Source organism: Belonocnema kinseyi, chromosome 2 (genome assembly GCF_010883055.1).
Source record: "Belonocnema kinseyi isolate 2016_QV_RU_SX_M_011 chromosome 2, B_treatae_v1, whole genome shotgun sequence".
Classification (NCBI taxonomy): domain Eukaryota; kingdom Metazoa; phylum Arthropoda; class Insecta; order Hymenoptera; family Cynipidae; genus Belonocnema; species Belonocnema kinseyi.
In genome coordinates, this window is record NC_046658.1 from 87,419,607 (window position 1) to 87,439,098 (window position 19,492).

The 19,492-nt window shown below is 27.3% G+C and overlaps 1 protein-coding gene across 2 annotated transcripts in view; it reads right to left on the reverse strand.

Annotated features, from left to right (window-relative positions):
* The window catches only part of LOC117167282 (protein FAM166B-like), a 32,036-nt gene extending 13,152 nt beyond the window's left edge, over window positions 1-18,884 (reverse strand). Inside the window, exon 1 of one of the 2 annotated variants that reach the window (XM_033352100.1) lies at window positions 18,432-18,884. In XM_033352100.1, coding sequence (XP_033207991.1) covers window positions 18,432-18,505 — 74 coding nt within the window. In that variant the 5' untranslated portion in view covers window positions 18,506-18,884. The remainder of the gene's footprint in view (window positions 1-18,431) is intronic. The other variant, XM_033352099.1, reaches the window with a different exon arrangement.
* Window positions 18,885-19,492: the final 608 nt, after the last annotated feature.

Sequence of the window (19,492 nt, forward strand, 5' to 3'; positions counted from 1 at the left end):
ATATATCTAGTCGGGAGTGGTGCTGACTGAAAACAGATGATTTGGAGAGATTCGCGCGCCATATGTTGGTCATTCTAAGGACTTATTGAACTACCCTCGTATATGTAAAAAGTGATCAAATATAAAATTTTGAACTCCTTTTTTGATGATTGTTCAGAATAAAATGTTAAACAGTTTGCATTTTAAAATGGGTTTTAAAATTGAAATACTTGTACTACGGCAGAGTAAAAATGCACAAAATAATTGAATCATTTTGGTCAAGCAGAAAAGAGTCGTGGTTTTTATGTTTTGAATAAATTGCATTTTGTACAGCAAATCCTTCTTTACTTCTGATTTTTTATAAATGTTTCATAACAATTTATAAATCAGTTTTTTGTTTCTGGGAATATATTATATTTTTCTTGTATATCTGTTGTTTTTTTTTTGTTGAAAAATTTACATTTTTATTTTTTTATAACGATAATTTAAGACAGAAAATTAAAAATCTGACTCAAGGTAAGTGTCATATCTATTATTTTTCATTGTAAAATACGAAAATCTGCCAGCAGTTCGTGGTGAGTTAAAGAGGTTGATGAACCTTATTTGTGCGCAAAAAAGGTAAGTGCGTAATAATAATTGCTAAGTAACATTTTTTGAAATAAATGTACACAGACAAATTATTTAAAGTCAATTTAGGAATAATGTAATTCAAAATATGTAATTTTTAATCATCACTGGAAAGCTAATGTAAGATTTAAAATTTTTATTTTTATTAAATTTCATTAAGATTCTTATGAATTATAACATCATGGGATGTTTTATTAACAGAAATGAAAGCACAATCTTTTAAAATTTTGATTTTAGTGTTTTTTTTTATACGCGTCACACTTACCCGTGATGAAGAAAAATTTCAAATCCTTAACATACTACGAAAGAAAATAAAAAATATTTTTTCACGCAAGTTTTTTTTTTGTTATTTTCAAAATTTTGGACACCATCTTTTTTTAAAACGTAAAAAATCTATGTACAGCTATTCGTAGTAATTGGAAAGTCCACCCATTTATACCTACGACTTTTTTCGATAAAAAGAAAAGGATCAGCGTTATAGCATTTGCAAAATTAAAAAACAAAAAAAAAACAAGAAAAAAAACACGAAAATAGAAATTTAAGCCAAACAACGCAGGACATGAAAAAAGTAACGAGAAGAATAACGTTGCCTTTCGAAAACCCTACAAGATTACCATAAAAACTTTTTTAATTTTCTTGAATAATTGAAAATTCAAATTCTGATCGCGCAAACCAAATAAAAACTTTAATTTTTTGTTCAAATTATACAAGGTACGAAAAAAGATAAATAGACAAGAATGGTGCACCCAAAAAAGATCTAAAAACATTGGTTGTAAATTACTTTTTGATAGGACGCGTATTTCTTTGTTTTATTCTTAGAAAACAGCATTAAAAACAAAAAAATTAATTTGTTTGACGCGTAACACAAGCTACTTGACTCTAGGATGCGTATGTTTGGTTTAAATCATAAAAAAGAACATTGAAAATGAAAGATTTAATTTATGAAAGAACGTCACAAATTGCAATAAAATGTTTAATAACAATTGTTGTATAGGATGCGCAGCTTTGTTAATTATGAAAACAAGACAATGAAAATAATTTTGTTTCAATACCAATTCATATTATGAATTGTAATAACATAAATTTATAAAAATTATACATTTTTGAAGGTAGCTAAAAATAAAATGTAATGAAAGATAAGAAGAAAATATTAAAGTAATCATGATAAACGAAATTTGAATCTTATTTTGCAATATGAAAATAAGCAATTCCAGGCCGAGGTACAGAAATAAATTTAACATATATTTTATATAAGTATTTCAAAATCTAAAAAAAAAATAAGTTAAAATGAGCATTTGAAGCCAAACAATGCACGATACGTAAAAAGTCAAGAGATGCAAAAAGGTGACTTTTTAAAAGTCCTACAAGATTATCATAACAATTTTTTGAATTTTCATGAAAAATTGAAAATTAACATTTTTGTGGCACAGAGAATAATAAAAAATCAACAATTCCATTTTTCAGTTTCAATACGAAAAAAAGATGACGAGACAAAAATTATGCACCCAAAAAGGCCTACAAATGCGTTATTATTCACTTTTAGATTTGATGTGAAGGTTTTATTCGTAAAAAACATTAAAAATAAAAAATTTGGTTAAACGATGCAAGCTGCGAAAATGTAAAAGATGAAAGTCATTCACCAAAAAAAGAGTTACAAATTTTTTATCAATCATTTTTTGATAAGAAGCGTAGTTTTTGTCTTAAACGAGAAAAATTAAATTACAAATAAATTATAGTTTTGGACAAAAAGAAACAAGGTGGAATAAAATGTTTAATAACAAAGTTTTGTTTAAATTGGATCTGAAAATTGTCTTTTGACCTTTTTTTTCGCTAGGAACTTGACAAGAATATGTTCGTTAAAGCCGAAAGAGCTTTAACAAAAGAGAATTAACAATAATTAAATTTCAGCTGTCGATGGTTTGACCTTTCGTTTTAAAATTCCAATGCAAAAATATGGGGGACGAGTAATGATCGAGAGTGTAGCAAAAGGTAAATGCATTATCGAGCGCGGACAGATTTTTTTTTATACAGCAGGTACATTTCATTTCCTTATAATTTAACATTTTGTATTGCCCCTTTGAGCTACCTGTGCTGCAGGACTGAGAGACGATGGAAAGGAGTCAGCGAATGTTGAAGTGAGGGGAAATGATGAGTAGGAAGTAGGGGTTAGAGGGATTGAGGGGAAGAAGGGTAAATTATTAGAAATGAGGATGAGTAGGAGAAGGGAAGTGAGGGCTGGGGAAGAAGACTGTTAGCTGCGGAATCGAGAAGGTGAAGTAGTTGAGAAAGAAGTTGGAAAGGGAAGGGGGATGTTAAAATAAGGGAGATAAGGGGTGCAGAAGGAGATGAAGTAAACGAAAATTAGGTTAGTAAGTAAGGGGAAGTTATTACAAATGAGTGTGAGTAGGGGAAGGATGTAAGAACTGAGGAAGGGGTAAAGATCTTAGTTGGGAAATCGAGGAGAAGGGCAAGTAGTTGAGAAAGAAGTTGGAAAGGGGGAGGCGAATGTTAAAATAAGGGAGATAAGGGATGCGGAAAGTGGGGTAGTAATTGAAAATTAGGGTAGTGGCAGTGAGGGGAACTTATCAGAAATGAGTGTGAGTAGGAGAGGGAAGTGAGGAATGAGGAAGGGGTTAAGTTCTTAGCAGGGGAATCGAGGAGAAGGGAAAGTAGTGGAGGAAGAAGTTGGTTACGAGAAGCGAAGGATGTAATGAGGGGAGGGAAAGTATAAAAGTGGGAGGTTTATACGAATTAATTAACGTCTTAACAAGGGGGTCTAAAAATCGTCAAAAAAAGTGGTACGTAATACATGGACTACCCCTTTTTTGATAACTGTTTAGGGCAGCCTTGGGCAGAAAACCATACAGTTTGGCCGGGCTACCGTCCATCGTACTTTTTTCCAAGAATGGAAAGCGAGGAAAAACTCCTAACTCAGAAATAGAGGCGAATTAAGAGGAAATGAAGGGAGAAGTGGGAGAATTAAGGGGAAATGAAGTGTGCGGAGTAGGGGAATTTAGAGGAAATTAACGGTGGGTGTGTATGAGTATTAGGGGAAATGAAGGGAGGGGAAGTAGGGGAGTTGTTGGGAAATAAAGGGAGGTGAAGTAGGGAACATAAGGAAAGCGGAAGTACTGGACGAGAACTGGGTAGAGGAAGTGTGGGGAAGGGGGAGTTTTGAGAAGGGACAGTAGATAATAGGTGGAGGGGGTGGAGAGAGAATTTAGGATTAATTTGACATTTTTTTAGGACACTTTTTTCTTTATAAGGTTACTATTTTGATACCTTTTGTAGTTCCATATAGCATTCAAAGCCTGTGATAAATTAACTTCATGCTTTGTATAATCGTTAATGATTCCTGATAATCGATTTGTCCTTGTTTTAACAAGATTTATTCACTTTTAATGTGATTTTCCAGTAAAGATCAACTCAGTCTAACTTATAGAAACTCGTTTTAGATTGTATAAAAGCAGTTATGAAGGTCTTACGAAGAAGTTGTAGAGCTCCAAATGTGGGCTACTGGTGACCCACAAAGTGAACCTCTACTGTGTGACGGTCACGGTGCAGTAATCGACCATTGATTTCAAGTCACTCCCATTCTATCCTTTCATTTACTGACATTGATTGTCAACATGCTCATATTCGCCTATACCTGTTAGTTTTTTTTCGCTTTTTTTCTCTGGAACTTTTGTCCATCACATCAATTTTCCGCTGACTCTTTTTCAACATGAGAAAGTCAGTTGAAGATCAGTTTCATAAAAGAGGTGAAATTTAGAAAATCTGACTATTCACTGCACCAATAATTAACTACTTATAGGCTAGAGAGTGGCCTTAAAACTGTTTTTTGTTATCTGCAGGGATCACTGTCCGCCCCCCTTTTCCTCATTACTCCCCTCGAATTTGGAAAATCTCCTAAAACAATGAAAAATCAAAATTTTTATCCAATTTTTTCCTTTTCCCCCTTTTTTACAAAGTTTTGATTTATTTTGTAAGAAAAATATTCAGAAATCCATGAAATTAGGAAACAAGAAGCTTCGAAAGTGAATCTTTTTCAATTAGTATCGGTCACCCACAAAAGTTTGGCTGCTTCACACAAAAAAAAGTAATTTGCGGTATATAAAAACGGATTAGTATTTCCTTCAGAAGGTGAGTATATTAAAAAAAATGTGATGCTGATTCTTGTAGAATGTTTTATTTATTACAAGAAGATGATGTTAATTGTAATTTTTCCTACATTAAAGAGAACTTAGGCTAAAAAGGTACGTAGCCAAATTATTTTGCATTATTAGTTACTTCACGTTTCTTGTTATACTATATATAAAATATATTACGAATTTTTCTATTTATTTTTTAATCTCGAGGTCCAGGAGATACAGTTACGCCTTGCCCATGAAAATTGTATTTCAAAGTGAAATAAAAAAAAAGAAATGATTTCTCGATGATCGACAAATATTAAGAAGGTGCATTCTTTTTGATGAGATGAACCTTTAAACAAACCAATTAATTTTTAACAAAGTAGTTTAACTTTATCCAAGTATTTGAATACTTTTTCAGAAAGATGAATTCTCAAAAAAATATGTAATAGTTGATACTTCAACAAAAAAATATTAAACTTTTTAATTAAAAAGAGTGAAATTCATAAGAAAAATTCGAATTTTTAACAGAATAACTGAAATTTCAACCAAGAAAGAATTTTCAGTCGGGAAAGACACTAATGCCAACCAAACTATTAAATTTCCAAGCCAAGAAAAATTTTCTACAAAAAAGATGAATTTTCATCTCGAAAATATGAGTTTTCAAGAAAAAAGTAAATTTCCATCCAAATAGTGGAATTTTCTACGAATATAGTTGAATTTTTGAATCCAAAAAGACTCATTTTTAACTGATGCATGATGAATCTTAAACCAGAAAAATTAATTTTTAACCAACGAAGATGAGTTCTCAACGAAAAATGTGAAATTTTATGTTGCACCCAAGAAGGATTTTAATTTTTAATAAAAAAAACAGTTGATTTTTATTTAAAAATTCAATAAAACAGTTGAACTTCCAACCAAAAAAGCTTTTGAGTCAATAAAGAAAAAAAATTGAATGAAATTTTTGAACTTTTAAGCCAAGAGGCGAATTTTCAGCAAAAGAGTTAAATTTTTAACCTGAAATTGATAAAAATGGAAAAAATTTCACTTATATAAAAAAAATTTTTAAATTTTAATATTAAACATTTTTTATAATCAATCTCTTTAAATTACTGTTTAAAATTTCAATTTAACTTTAATTGAAAGTTTATTTTTCAGCATAAAAATTCTGAACTCGAAAATTGTACCATTCAAAATTAAAGAACTTATTAAATTATTGTTTAATTTGTATCTATTTTGATTTTAAACAACACAATATTTAGCTTTTTAATTTCAAATACTCTAATGCTTAACACCTGTTTAGAATTCTTATTAATTCTTTAAATTTTCCAATAAAATATTAATCAATTTTAATATATTAAATTGAAATTTAAAAATAAGAATACAAAACAAGATCAATCTGATTCCTATTTTGTAAATTGCACAATTTTAGTCGTTTCAAATCGAAATTGTTGTTTTTCTTTTAAGTTGAGTTTGAAATGTTCAATATTTTGGAAAATTTTCAAATAAAAAATATCCCAATTATTTTTAATGCCTAATTCTAAAATATTCTCGTTTATAAGTTTTGAATTTAGGAATTTTTCTTACTTTTCATTGTTTTGAATTTATTCTTGAGCCATTTAAATCCATATTGTTTAATAACAAATTCTTGAAACTGAAAATCGCGCAACTATCAAGTATTTCAACTGGATGTTCTACGATGTCGAAAAGTTTACAAATTCAGACGATTTTGTTTAAAATTAAAAACAAAAATTTAGAATATTTAAATCGAAAATTATTAAATTTAAAACCGACTATCCAAAGGCTTACAAAATTAAATTTGTATTCTTAGAATATTTAACAATGAAGTTTTTCCTGACATTTTTAATATTTGAATTTAAAACTATAAAATTGTGAAATTTGACATTTTCAAATTCAAGCTTTTGAAGCAAAAAAAAATTATTTCAGCCTCAAATACTGTTTTAGAATGGCACATTCAAAAATATAATCTTTTTTAGTAGTTTGTAGAATACAGAATATATCAATCAAGCACTTTAGACTGACTGAATTTTTGACCTGCTTGACAAAACTCCCTCAAGAACCTTTGGGTTCCTTTACGCCTCAAGTCTTCTGTATTTCTTATTTCTTGAAAACTGTATTCTAATTCTAATATGAAAATATTCACCGTTGCACTTCAAAAAATTTTAAATTGAGAGGTTTGAAATTTTAAAGATGATAAATATATTATTAATTAATATTAATATAATAATAAATAAATTATAATAATAAAAATTAAAATATATTGAATATTATTATATTATTATCATATAATGTAGTATTAACATTGGATTGATTTTTGGTATAAAATTTGCTTTCTGTAAAAAAAACAATAAATAAAACATTGTAATTTTCCTCGTTAAAAATTGAAGAATTTATAATGTTGTGAACCTTCAAAGTATAATTATTCAAAAATCTGTGAACATGATATGCTTTCTAATTGGAAACTTCACATGTTCCTCCTTAATTAATATAAAGTTTCAGATTAAAAGTAACACATTTCAAAGCTTCGTTTAAAGATAGAAGCATTCTCAAATTAGAATCTTGAAACTAAGTCATTAAGAAGAATTAATTTCCGAATTGTGCATTACGATTTCAAAAAGGCAATCATTTTGATTTAAAGTAAAAAATTATTAACTTAAAAATCAGAAATTTGAATAATAATAAAATTAATTAATATAATTAATTTTTATTCTAAATCAAAAATTTTTTATTTTAATCAAGAATTGCATGAGATGTTGAACTTAGTACCGATAAATAAACTGTTACGTTGATATGATCGAAAAGTATACAAATTGAAATAAACAAAATTGTAATTTAATTTTTGATTTAATTTTCAATGTTTTCTTAAAAATGTATCAATTAATCTTAATTAGAATGACGGTGAAGTTAATTTTAGCAGCAAAATCTCCAAGTTTGAGGGTTGTAGGAGCCATAAGGGCAGTTTAGTGCGTGATTATATGAAGTTCGCGTGGTTGTTGTTGGGTTGTATAGAATCTTCGTACCAGGATCGGTACCAGGTTTTATGATTCCTCAAGACGTATATAGAGAATAATCGTGCTAAAAATCATCCACTAAATTATCACTTATATCCAAGGTGAAGATTTATAGATCCTTTCAAAACATTAAAATATCTCAGCTATTCTAAGGCTCAGTAAGGTTTAATCAATGTAAGGCACTGCATACTTTAATTACGTATTAGATCATGGGGGGGGGGGGAGATTTTTTTACGATTCGTTACGGTAGGGGTTCCTTCATTCAGGTACGCAATTTTTTAAAATTCGAAAATGAATCAAATAAAAAAAAGGAAAAAGTCGGAACGACTGAAAAATCCCGACAAATATAACTGGAATTATAAAATTCCCGAATAACATTTACGAATAATAAAATTACATACATACGATTGGACGACTTACAAAATATCCGAACTAGAAAATTCCGAATTTGATCGAATTTTATCAAATTTCTAAAAATTTCAAATGATTTCAGAAGATTTTAAAGATTTTAAATATTGGATAGCATATTTACGATATTTAGAAACTTTCAAGGGATTTCAAATAATTTTACAAAATTTCAAAAGAAATTAGCAGATTATTCTATAAGATAATAAGGAATTTCGATAGATTTCACGGAATGAATTTAAAAGATTTCATGATTTTTTATGAAATTTTGAAAGATATTATAGATTTCGAGATGTTTTATGAGATTTTCCTCGATTTTTGCTGGATTTGTAGGTATTTCACAAGATTTAAGGGATTTTATACATTTTTAAGGAATTTGCAAAGGATTTTAATGCGTGAATTATTTTAAAAGATTCTTAAGAATTAAAAAAGATTCAAGGGATTTTAAAATTTCCAATTTATTTGAAAGAATATAGGGTATTTTAAAATATCCCGAGGAATTTCATGAGATTTCAAAAACTTTCAATGGTATCAGAAGATTAAAAAAATTTCGAAGATTGCAAATTATTTTTGCGTCATTTAGAAAACGTCAAGAGTTTTCAAAGGTTTTCAAAGAAGACTAAAAATCTACACATTCTCATTGTTTATTATGGCCAAAAGACGCCAAGGTAATTACAAAATTAAAAAACTTTTGATTTTTTCAGAAGCTCAAGTAAAGCTTTTCTTTGCTTATGTCTGTTGATAGAACTAAATAAACTATAAAAAATACACATTTAGAAAAAATCATACATTTATCCTGTTTTTTCATTTTATAAGAGCCTTTGTCATAAAATTGGGGTTGTTATATGAATGCTGACCCAATCATAATGCCTCATCTTGCGAAAATTTAAAAAGTATACTTTTCACACATTGAAAAAAATTCAAACTTGTTAAAAAAAACCTTTCCTTAAGTAATTATATTCTATATTTAGTGCTCTTTTAATTTCGCCAGGAAAAAAATATATTTGAAAATATGCAACAACCTCATTAATCCTACTATTTTATCCTTTAATTAATCTTTTTATAAAAAGTTCGTTTACATCTATGTCAGTTATAGTGTAGAACTTTGCAAAACTTTTAAAATAAATCTTTGCACTTATGTCACAAGGAAGTTAAATAAAAGCGAATGTTCACGAAACTGCGCTTGCACAAAGAAAGCTTTTTAGTTCATTGTCTTGTTCCACTTAAGGGATACTTTACTCGTCAAATATGCATTATCAGGTTGCGTGCGAACTAGATCCATAATTTTTTTATCGAACGGATTAATGCAGCATGAATTGCTTTATTGTAAGGATCTACGATCATTATCTTACCAGTAATATTATTATTTTTAGTTAATGATTATTATGATGATAGTGATGTTGAGAAGGCAAAGACATCTCAATTAAAAAAAAAGAAACATGAGTATTTCTACATTGCTTCTCCGAGTGATAAATTAGCGAATATTTATTTTAAAACATGTTCTTCAATAGCATTCTTCTTTTTCATAACATTGACGGAAATAATAAGAGAGATACAGATTATTTTATCCGGAAAATATATTAAAAAGTATATATAATAAATTAAAGTAATATAATATTAAAAAAGTAATATATTAAATTCTTAGAAATTCAGTCAAATTTTATTCTATTCAATGGCTTTATTTTATATTTTTGTTAATACGAGAAGAGAGTACTTTTTCTTCTTTACAAGTTATACAGTTTGAGAAGGATTTTCAAAACCAGGAATAAAAAATAAAAGTTCTGACTTTTACTCTTTAAGAGTGCACTGGAACTTGGTTTAAACAGGAGGCGCTGCTTACAACAGAAACAGAAGCCGTTTAGCGGCCTTGCTTGTTTACTTCCGGGCGGTCTGGATTTACGAACAAGACTACTGCAAGCCATGCCCAAAATCGTTCTTTATTCCAATTTCCAACGTATGTATAAAAATCTATTATTCATTTATATACATTTTCAGTTTATTTCACTGAAACACAGGATCATTTAAAGCTTGCAAGTTTCACCCTATATTTTTAATGAGCGATGAGCATTTTATTTTAATCAACATGCAAACAACTATAAGATTTTCTTAAAAATTAATAAACAATACCATATTATCTGTTCAAAATGAAAGATTTTTAAATTGAAAGTCTAATAAAGGTAAATAAATTTCCATGGTCAATCTTCCGAATTTAACCATGTTCAAATTTAAATACACAAAATTGAACTATTCCAAGAAAGCCATTCAAAACTGAACTTATCCAAAAAAGGTTTAAAACAATTTTATAATAATGTCATATACTATGTATAGTAATTTATATATGTGTGTGTATTATATAATATAACAAATTCAATAATTATGTAATTACATACATTGAAAATATAAATCTTAAAAATCGAATAATTTTCAATGCGAATTCACGAAATGCATTAACTTTCAATAAATGTAATTCTTCATTATCGTAATATAGAACTTTAAATTGCAAATCATTTAAATTCAAGACTTTAAAAGCTTTTAATTTTGAACATGAAAAATGATGCAAAATTTAATTTTTGTAATAAAATATTCTGTAATTTTTATCATTCACATTTTAAATTCCTTCAATTGGGAAGATTTAAAATTTAAAACTTTTGACTCTGAAGGAATTTTAAGAAATTTTATTAATACATCTTTAAAATTAAATAAATTTCTAATTTATATCGTCACAATTAAATAATTTTTTAGTTTAATTCTTTTGCAATGGAGATATTTCAAAAAAGCATTAAAAAATTTTCTAGAATCTCGATTTGTAGATATTCAAAATTAAAGCATATTCCCTTTGTATGCCCTGAATTGAAATATCTTCAATTCAGAAGATGTAGAATTGAAAACTCTTGACGTAATTTAAGAATTTTTTATTATTATACATCTTTAAAATTGAATAAATTTCTATTTACAATCTTCACAACTGAATATTCTTCAATTTCAAAACTTTAAAATGAAACTATTTGAAAGAAGCATTCAAAATTGCAGTATGTTAGAAAACTTTCAATAAAAAATATTTCAAATTTAAGCATTTTCTTTTGTAAGTAATCTGGAAATCTTAGAAAATAAACTATTAAAAAAAAGGTTGAAAATTATATATCTTTTAATGCTCATAGATTGAATAATTTACCATTCTGTATTTTCAAAATTTAAGAATCTTCAAACGTAACTGTCCAAATTTGTTGAACTTTTAATTGTAAACCATCTAAATTGAATACTTGAAAAGTTTTTAATTTTTAAAATTAAAAATTAAAATTATGCAAGTTTTTAGTTTTACAATTAAATATTCTATAATTTTGATTATTTACATTTAAAATTTCCTTAATTTATAATTGACGTAACTCTTGATGTAATTTAAGAATTTTTAATCATACATCTTTAAAATTGAATTAATTTTTTATTTAAATCTTCAATAATGGAATGTTTCTTAATGGTAAATCTTTGAAATGGAACTATCCGAAAAATAATGTTAAATTTTCAGCATTTTCTATTTAACAATTGAAAATATTCCAAATTTAATCATTTTCTTTTCCAAGTTTTCAAAATTGAACTACATATAAAAAAAAACGTTAAAAAATACATCATTTTTAACTATAAATATTCCAAATTGATGAATCATTTGAAATTTTTTCAATTCAGAAGATTTAGAATTGAAAACTCTTGAAAAAATTTAATAATTGTTATTTATACATATTTTTATTTTACAAAATCAGATACTATATTTTTATTAAGCGGCCCCAAAAACTTTAGAATACTCATTTTTATGGAAATCGAATCACTAACGCAGATTCTAAAAAATGACCGATAAGTTTTAAAAAAAATGGTTTAAAGAACACGAAAGAAATATTTTTTGCTTAAATACTTTCAAAAATTTTTATTCTAGGACTAATAAATAGATTGGATAAAAAAACACATGTTTCTAATTACTTTTAGAAAGAAAATTGTTCCTATCAAAAGTGACCTTAATATACAGATTAGAGAATCACCCATATATATGTGATAGAATGCGCGATGTTTTCACCGAGGTACTCACTTAAAACGTAAATCTGTAAATTTGTATATCTTCAGGAAGAAAGTAAATAAAACAAAGCTAAGGTGTTTACGCTCAGCCGATCATATCGCGTTACAAAAAAATGCTCCCGTTAGGCTAAAGTATTTTAGCCATCCTTTTCTTTGTTCTCATTGCCAACATTATTTTCAATTTGAAATAGTTTGGTTACATAGAGCGTGGAATTAGTTTATTTTTTCATTCATGGATGAAGAAGTTTTAGGAAAAAGCTAGAATTAAAATAGAAAAATTTAATGAAAAATTTAATTCAAAACAAAATTGAAACTTCTTCGCTAGGTTGGCTAAAATAACGTACACCGTTTCAAAAATCGAAATTTAAAACATTTCAAGATTTTGAAAATTCCAAATGATTTTAAGAATTTTCAAACCAATGAAAGAGGTTTGTAAAAATTTCGCAAGATTTTAACAGATTCCAAAGAGTTTAAAAGGATTTAAACTGATATCAGAGATTTTAAAGGATCTTTTAGGAGTTCAAAGCTTCTAGAGTATTCTAAAAGATTCCAGGGGATTCAAAGAGATTTCAATAGTTTCAACTGTTTCAGGGGATTTCAAAATTTTAAACATTTTTGAAAATTTTGTAAGAGATAATAAAAATTTCAAGATAATTTGCAGGATTTCAAAGTACAGTGAGACACTTTAATAGCCCTCCCTTCTATTGCCATTCCGAGAATTGAAGCCGCGCCGTAGGTAGGTATAACAGGAACTGCGCGGGGCCGCGGGGTCTCCGGTTATCACTCAGGCGAGCAGTCAAGCGTGAACAAACAAAAGCGGAGCGGGCTACAATGAGTTAATTCACACTCAAGGTCAGCCCCAAAATCGGCGGTATAAAAGAGTTTCACTGTATTTCAAGTTTAGGGAAATTCAACAAATTTCTAAAGAACTTTAGAAAGTAAATGAAATATCATGAAATTTAAGCATTTTGAAAAGAATTTTAAATATTTAAAGACGTTGTACAAAATGTAAAAAAGGTCTAGGGATTTAACGAGACCAAAGGTATTTTAAAAATTCCACAGTATTTGAATGGAATATAGTATATTTTAAAAGATTCCGAGGATGAGAAGATTAAAAAGATTTCGAAGGATTTTAAAAAGTTTAGGGTGTTTAAAAATATTCCAAAGAACTTAACGCAATTTCCAAATATTTAAGGGATTTCAAAGAATTTCGTAGGATTTCAGAAAGTTTCAGAAAATTTTTAAAGGTATACAGGATATCAATGCTATATAAAAGATTTCAAGGAATTCTAACTACATTTTAGAGAACTTTAGGAAATAAATTGAAATAAAATTTCATGAAACTTCCAGGGATTTGTAAGGATTTCAGAGATTTCAAGGGATTTCAGCATATTAAAGACATTCTAGGATCTCAAAAGAAATTACAGGATTTTAAGGTATTTAAACAAATAGACATATTTTCCAGTAATTTTTTTAGGATCTTAACAAATTTCAAGATTTCTTAAAGGATTTGGACGAATTTAACATTTTCGGGTAATTTAAAAGATTCGAAAAGATTTCACTCGATTTTATGGAAAATGTATATGTAATGAGTGAGAATCAAATATTGACTCCTTTCAAAAATGTGAAGAGAACCTTGTCTTAAACTTTATTCTTTGTTTAAAGTTTATTTATTCTTGAAACTTTACGTAAAATGTCTGCTTGTTTACATTTAACTTTTTTCAGTATGGTAAATTTGCCTATCTTAATTTTATTTTTGAAGGATTTCTTGAATAATTTTTTAATTCAGGTACATTCATGTGTATTACGTAAATAAATTATAATTTTTTTTCATATCTTACGAATCTCTTTTACGATTCATTATAAAACCGCTCGGGGGAATCCTTGGGATTTAGGCCACTGGTCATAATGCCGTCATTGCAGTATTTGGAAGTACATGTTAGTGCAATTCATACCTACGTAACATTTGAATTTGTCAGAAACAAAATTTAACAGAAAAAAATGTTTATATGCGAACTTCGCAATTTCAAGAATTTATTTTATAAGACTCATCTACTCTCTAGCTTTGAATCCGTGAGATTTCACTGATTCAAACAGTAAAAAATGGATCCCCGAATCTAATCGTTAGTGATATGAATCAGTGATCCATTTCTCACGGATTCAAAATTATAGAGATTTGTTCAATACTAACCGTTAAATATGTTAAAAAATTTTACTCAGTGAGTCATAGATGTTTGCTCAATTTGCATTTTACTTAGGCCTGTCACTTCAATCACTTTTTTCTCAAAACAATTTTTCCGCCACTTTTTAAAAATAAATTTACTATAGTCATTTAAAAAAATAAAAGATCACTATAGTCACTTCTGAATTCTTCTGAATCACACTTTCTGATTTTTTTAAAAATGACTGAATTCTTTTAAATTCACCTCGAATTCTTATGGATTTTATCAGATTCTTATTCACTAATTATATTTACTCCCACTTATCTGAATTGACTGGATATTTCTTGGATGAAAACATTTTTGTTCTATTCACTTGAATTATTTTTCATTTTTGTAAATTTTGTATGAATCTCATCGAATTCTCTTGAATTTTTTTGAATTCTTAGAAATTCAGTCAAATTTTATTCTATTCAATGGCTTTATTTTATATTTTTGTTAATACGCCTTAAAGTGTTTTAAACTCACCTCGAATTCCTAGGCATTTCAATTCTGTTGAAATACCTTGAATTTTTCTCAATTCATTTCAAATTTTAATTGTGAATTCAATGCGATTTTTAAAATTTAAATTTTGTTTATGTTACTTCCTTTTTTTAAAATTCGCGTTGAATTTTTTATGAGTTTCATAGAATTTTTATCATTTCCCTTAGATGTATCTAAATTCACTCGATTTTATTTAAATAATTTGTTTTGTAATTATTATTTTTTTCAATTGCCTTAAATCCTGTTAAATCCGCCCTCAGTTCTATCAACTTCTATTTCCTCGATTCGATGAGAAATTGTTGATTTTCTAAATTTTGTTCAATTACATTTTTTCCAAATTATTTTGAATTTTACCAGTCTCTTGAATTCCCCTGAATTCTTCTAAATTGACTCTGATTACCGAAATTAGTTAAATATTTTGAACTTTTTTAAGCTCATTTTGAATTCTTCCTCAATTTTTTTCAAAAGATTCTAATTCTTTTGAACTTTCTTGATTTTTTTGACTCTCGCTAAATTATTTTAAATTCCCTGGAATTCTTCTGATTGTATGCCAATTTTACTTTAAATTTGATAGCATTCTTTTTTATATAAAAGAATATTAGTAACATTATTAATGCACATTAATATTATTCATTTTCAGTCAATTTAATTTTTTACTTTTTACAAGTAAATTAGGCTGTGGCAGTCCCGAGTTTATTTCCTGAAAATAAGAAAAAAAATAATGTAAAGTATAGCAAATCAAAAAGCTGAAAAGGCAACTGTGAGCATTAATAACAATCAAGTAATTGACATAAAATACGTACTGTTATTTATCTTTGAATTTCAATAACTTTTGCATAATAAAATTGTTTATCTTAAAATATTTCAATTTCCGAAATGTTATGATTTTTTAATCTGTTTAATGTAATTAGAATATTCCATATCAAATGTTAATGCTTAAAACGTTACGCTTAAAATTGTTACATTTTTTCGTAAGTTTTTTTAAGTTTGATTAAAAATTTGTTATATTTAACTAATTGCTAATTGAAAAACTTACTAAAATTGTCGTAAAAATAATTTCAATGACTTTTTAGTCAAGTATAGCATAACTCAAATGAAATATTGATTAATTCAAATGCAGTGAAATGTGAAGAAAATACTGAAAATTATTTAAGTTATAATTGTATGTTTCCTTGATTTCCATTTTGCTTTTTAATCTGTGATTTGTGGCTAATTCAGATTTAAATAGTGGTGATATAATTATGGTTGTAATAAAATGATTGCATATGTTTCAAAGCGAATATTGTTTGCTTGATATTTAAAGTCGTGACTTTAATCATAATAATTTTTTAAAAATTGACTTCCTTTTTCTTTTCCATTAGTGAATTTTAGCTAATACAGATTTAAAAAGTAGTGGCATGGTTGTAAAAAACAATTGCATGCAATAACATTTTTTGAAGTGAATATTGTTTGCTCATTATTTCAAGTCATTATTCTAATCTTAATCATAAAAGGTTTCAATCACTTAAGTTATAACTGTATGATTCCGTGACTGCCTTTTTGTTATTCCATTCATAATTTTTAACTAATGTCTATTTAAAGAGTAGTGTTATAATAATTGTTGTAAAAATCATCGAATATCATAATATTTTTTAAAGCGAGTATTGCTTGCTAAACATTTCAAGTCATGATTGTTATCATAATAAATAAAATAAAAATCTGTAATGAAAATTAGTTAAGTTATTACTGTATGATTCCGTGACTGCCTCTTTTCTTTCCCATTAGTGATTTTTCACAAATTCGGATTTACAGAGTAGCGTTATAATAATGGTTGAGAAAAATGATTGCATATAATAATACTTTTTAAGGCGAATATTTTGTGCTTAATATTTCAAGCCATGATTTTAATCATAATAAAAGAAGAAAATCTTGAATGAATATTATTTAAATTATAACTGTATGATTCCGTGAATTTCATTATCCTTTTCCAATTAAAAATATTTAAATAATTAAGATTTAAAGAGGAGTCTTATGATGACGGTCGTAAAAAATTATTGCATATAATATTTTTTTTCAATGAGTATTTTTTGCCCAATATTTCAAAAAATGATTGTTATCATAATAAATTAATTTGTGTAAGATCGTAAATGTCGCATGTGCATAACAAAGTTTAGAAATGTGTTAACTGCATTTTGAAGGTTTTTCGCACATCTGTCAGAGTGCGACATTCATCACACTTAGATATTATATTATGCAATACCGGTAACTGCTAACAAAAGCATCAAGAGTCTTGGTGATAATCGAGTTATGAATTGAATAATGTTAAGCTGACATTTCTCAGACATCGGATTACCGTCAACCAACAAATGTGATTTTATATATGATGTCGATTATGATTATTTATAAGTATTCAGTGTTGTTTTTGTATTATATAATTATATTTATTCTTTAATTCTCAATTTAATAATTATAACAGATATGTATTTAAAAAAGTGTTCATGCTATGTTATACTATTTTTTCTAGACAAAAAAAAAGTTTCAAAGTCTTAGAATTTGTTATCTTCGATGTTAGCATGATGTCATTATTATTCATGGTAAATTTTATGCCAATTACCGTTTTTTGCGATAGAATAGAAGACAATCTTTTACGTGGAAAATTTTGCAGTGCCATTAAACTTGAAAATTACGTACAATATTATGAAAAACATCTTCTAATTTCTTCTTATCGAAAACAACGTATGTGTATAAATTAGTAGAAAATTATTATATATTTATATAATATATAATATATATATATGTTAATTATATACTTATACAATTAATATCAATAGCTGAAAGATATGCGTATTATGTACGATTATGTGCTTTTTACTTCAAGATATATATTAATATTGTTTATGATTGAGGGCTTTTATAAGTAGTATAAGTAAATGAGTGCGTGTTAAATATGCATAGTAAGATTTTTCACTTTTATTGCAGATTATTTATTTTAAATACGAATTTGATTAAAACCCACTTAATTTATGTCTTAAAAATATTATTTCGAAGTCTATGAGGGTATTTCGTATATTATTTGATTCTAAACATAAAAAGTTCCAAAGGATCCCAGGGATATTATTTATTTGAAGTTGGATAAAAACGTTGTAAACAGTTCTCAACTACGGTTATCCTAAGATGGATAATTTTTATTGGCCTCCTGATAAAAATTATCTGCCATCTGATAATTGTAGTTTTTAATTTTTTTCGGCGCTTTTATCCAACACTCAAAAAATTTTCTGATTAAAACAATTAGAATTCTGGTTAAATATGCCCTTCCAGTTTTTCTGGGTAATTTAACCAGAATTCTGGTTACACTAACCAGAAAAAAAATAAGGACATATTTAACTAGAATTCTGTTTGATTTAATTATACATTTTTTGGCTTGAACTTTATATAAATAATATCTCTGGGATTTACTGTTAAATAATAAAATCTTATTATAACGATAAAAGAAAGATTAAAGTTTTAAACTTTACCCCGGTAAGTGAGATCCGTATCCTTGCCGGAAGAACTGCTTCCGTTGTTCCTCGGTAACTGGATCGAAGCCCATAATTTATATTCTACAAACACTAAATTTATCACAGAAAGTCACAGCTTTAAAACATTATTATTTATCCTCGCTTATAATGTTTAAATGTAACAAAATTATAAAACAGAATAGTCTTTTAGAATTGACAAAAAAACACAGAACAAAAAAGATTGTTCTCTATAACTTCACTCCATTGCACGCTCATGTATCGAATTTTGTCACATTGTCACTGATATTGTCTTTTTTATTTAATAATTCATAATATGAAGGAAAATAAAAAAAAATGTATTGGTAATTTCTATTCTGAGTGTATTCGAAGTCACGAGATGCAACATTCGATGTTACCTCCTGTAAAGACCTAGCGTTCCACGCGGTTGAAGCGCTAGTGAAACAGAACTGTATACAGTCCGGCGTAAAAAGCGCCCCTCCAGTGCAGCTAAAATGCCGCGCCTTCCTGAAGCCACTTCGCATTTATTTTGTGCCGGATGATAGGTTCATAATAAATCTTTTCCTGTTTGAACACTTTGCGACTGTTTAATACGTTACAAGTACAAATTAACGCATGCCGTCACTTCTTTAAATTATATTTTTTAATACGTTATTTTAAGTTCCCGAAAGGTTCCAACAGTTTTTTTTGTTTGAAAGTACTTTCAAACTTAACAGTTATATTTTCATTGATATTATTTCTTTCAACTATTACTTATTTAATTAATTAGTTAAATGATTAAATTAGCTAATTAGTTTGGGTTACTTAAAGTAATATAACTGAAACATCGAAAAGGAGCTGAAAATCCGTGATACAAAAAAATTTCCGCTGTTGATGGGTTAATGAAGAACTTTACATTAATTACCCTTAAACTGTTTTTATTGTACACTATTATTATTTCTAAACAACTTATTTGAATAGAATTTCTTTTCTTTTAATAAAACAAATTTTTAGGGTTTCGTAGCCTTGGGTAAGAGTAAGTTGGGGACGCGAGGGAGGGTAATTATGTGATATGAGGTGAA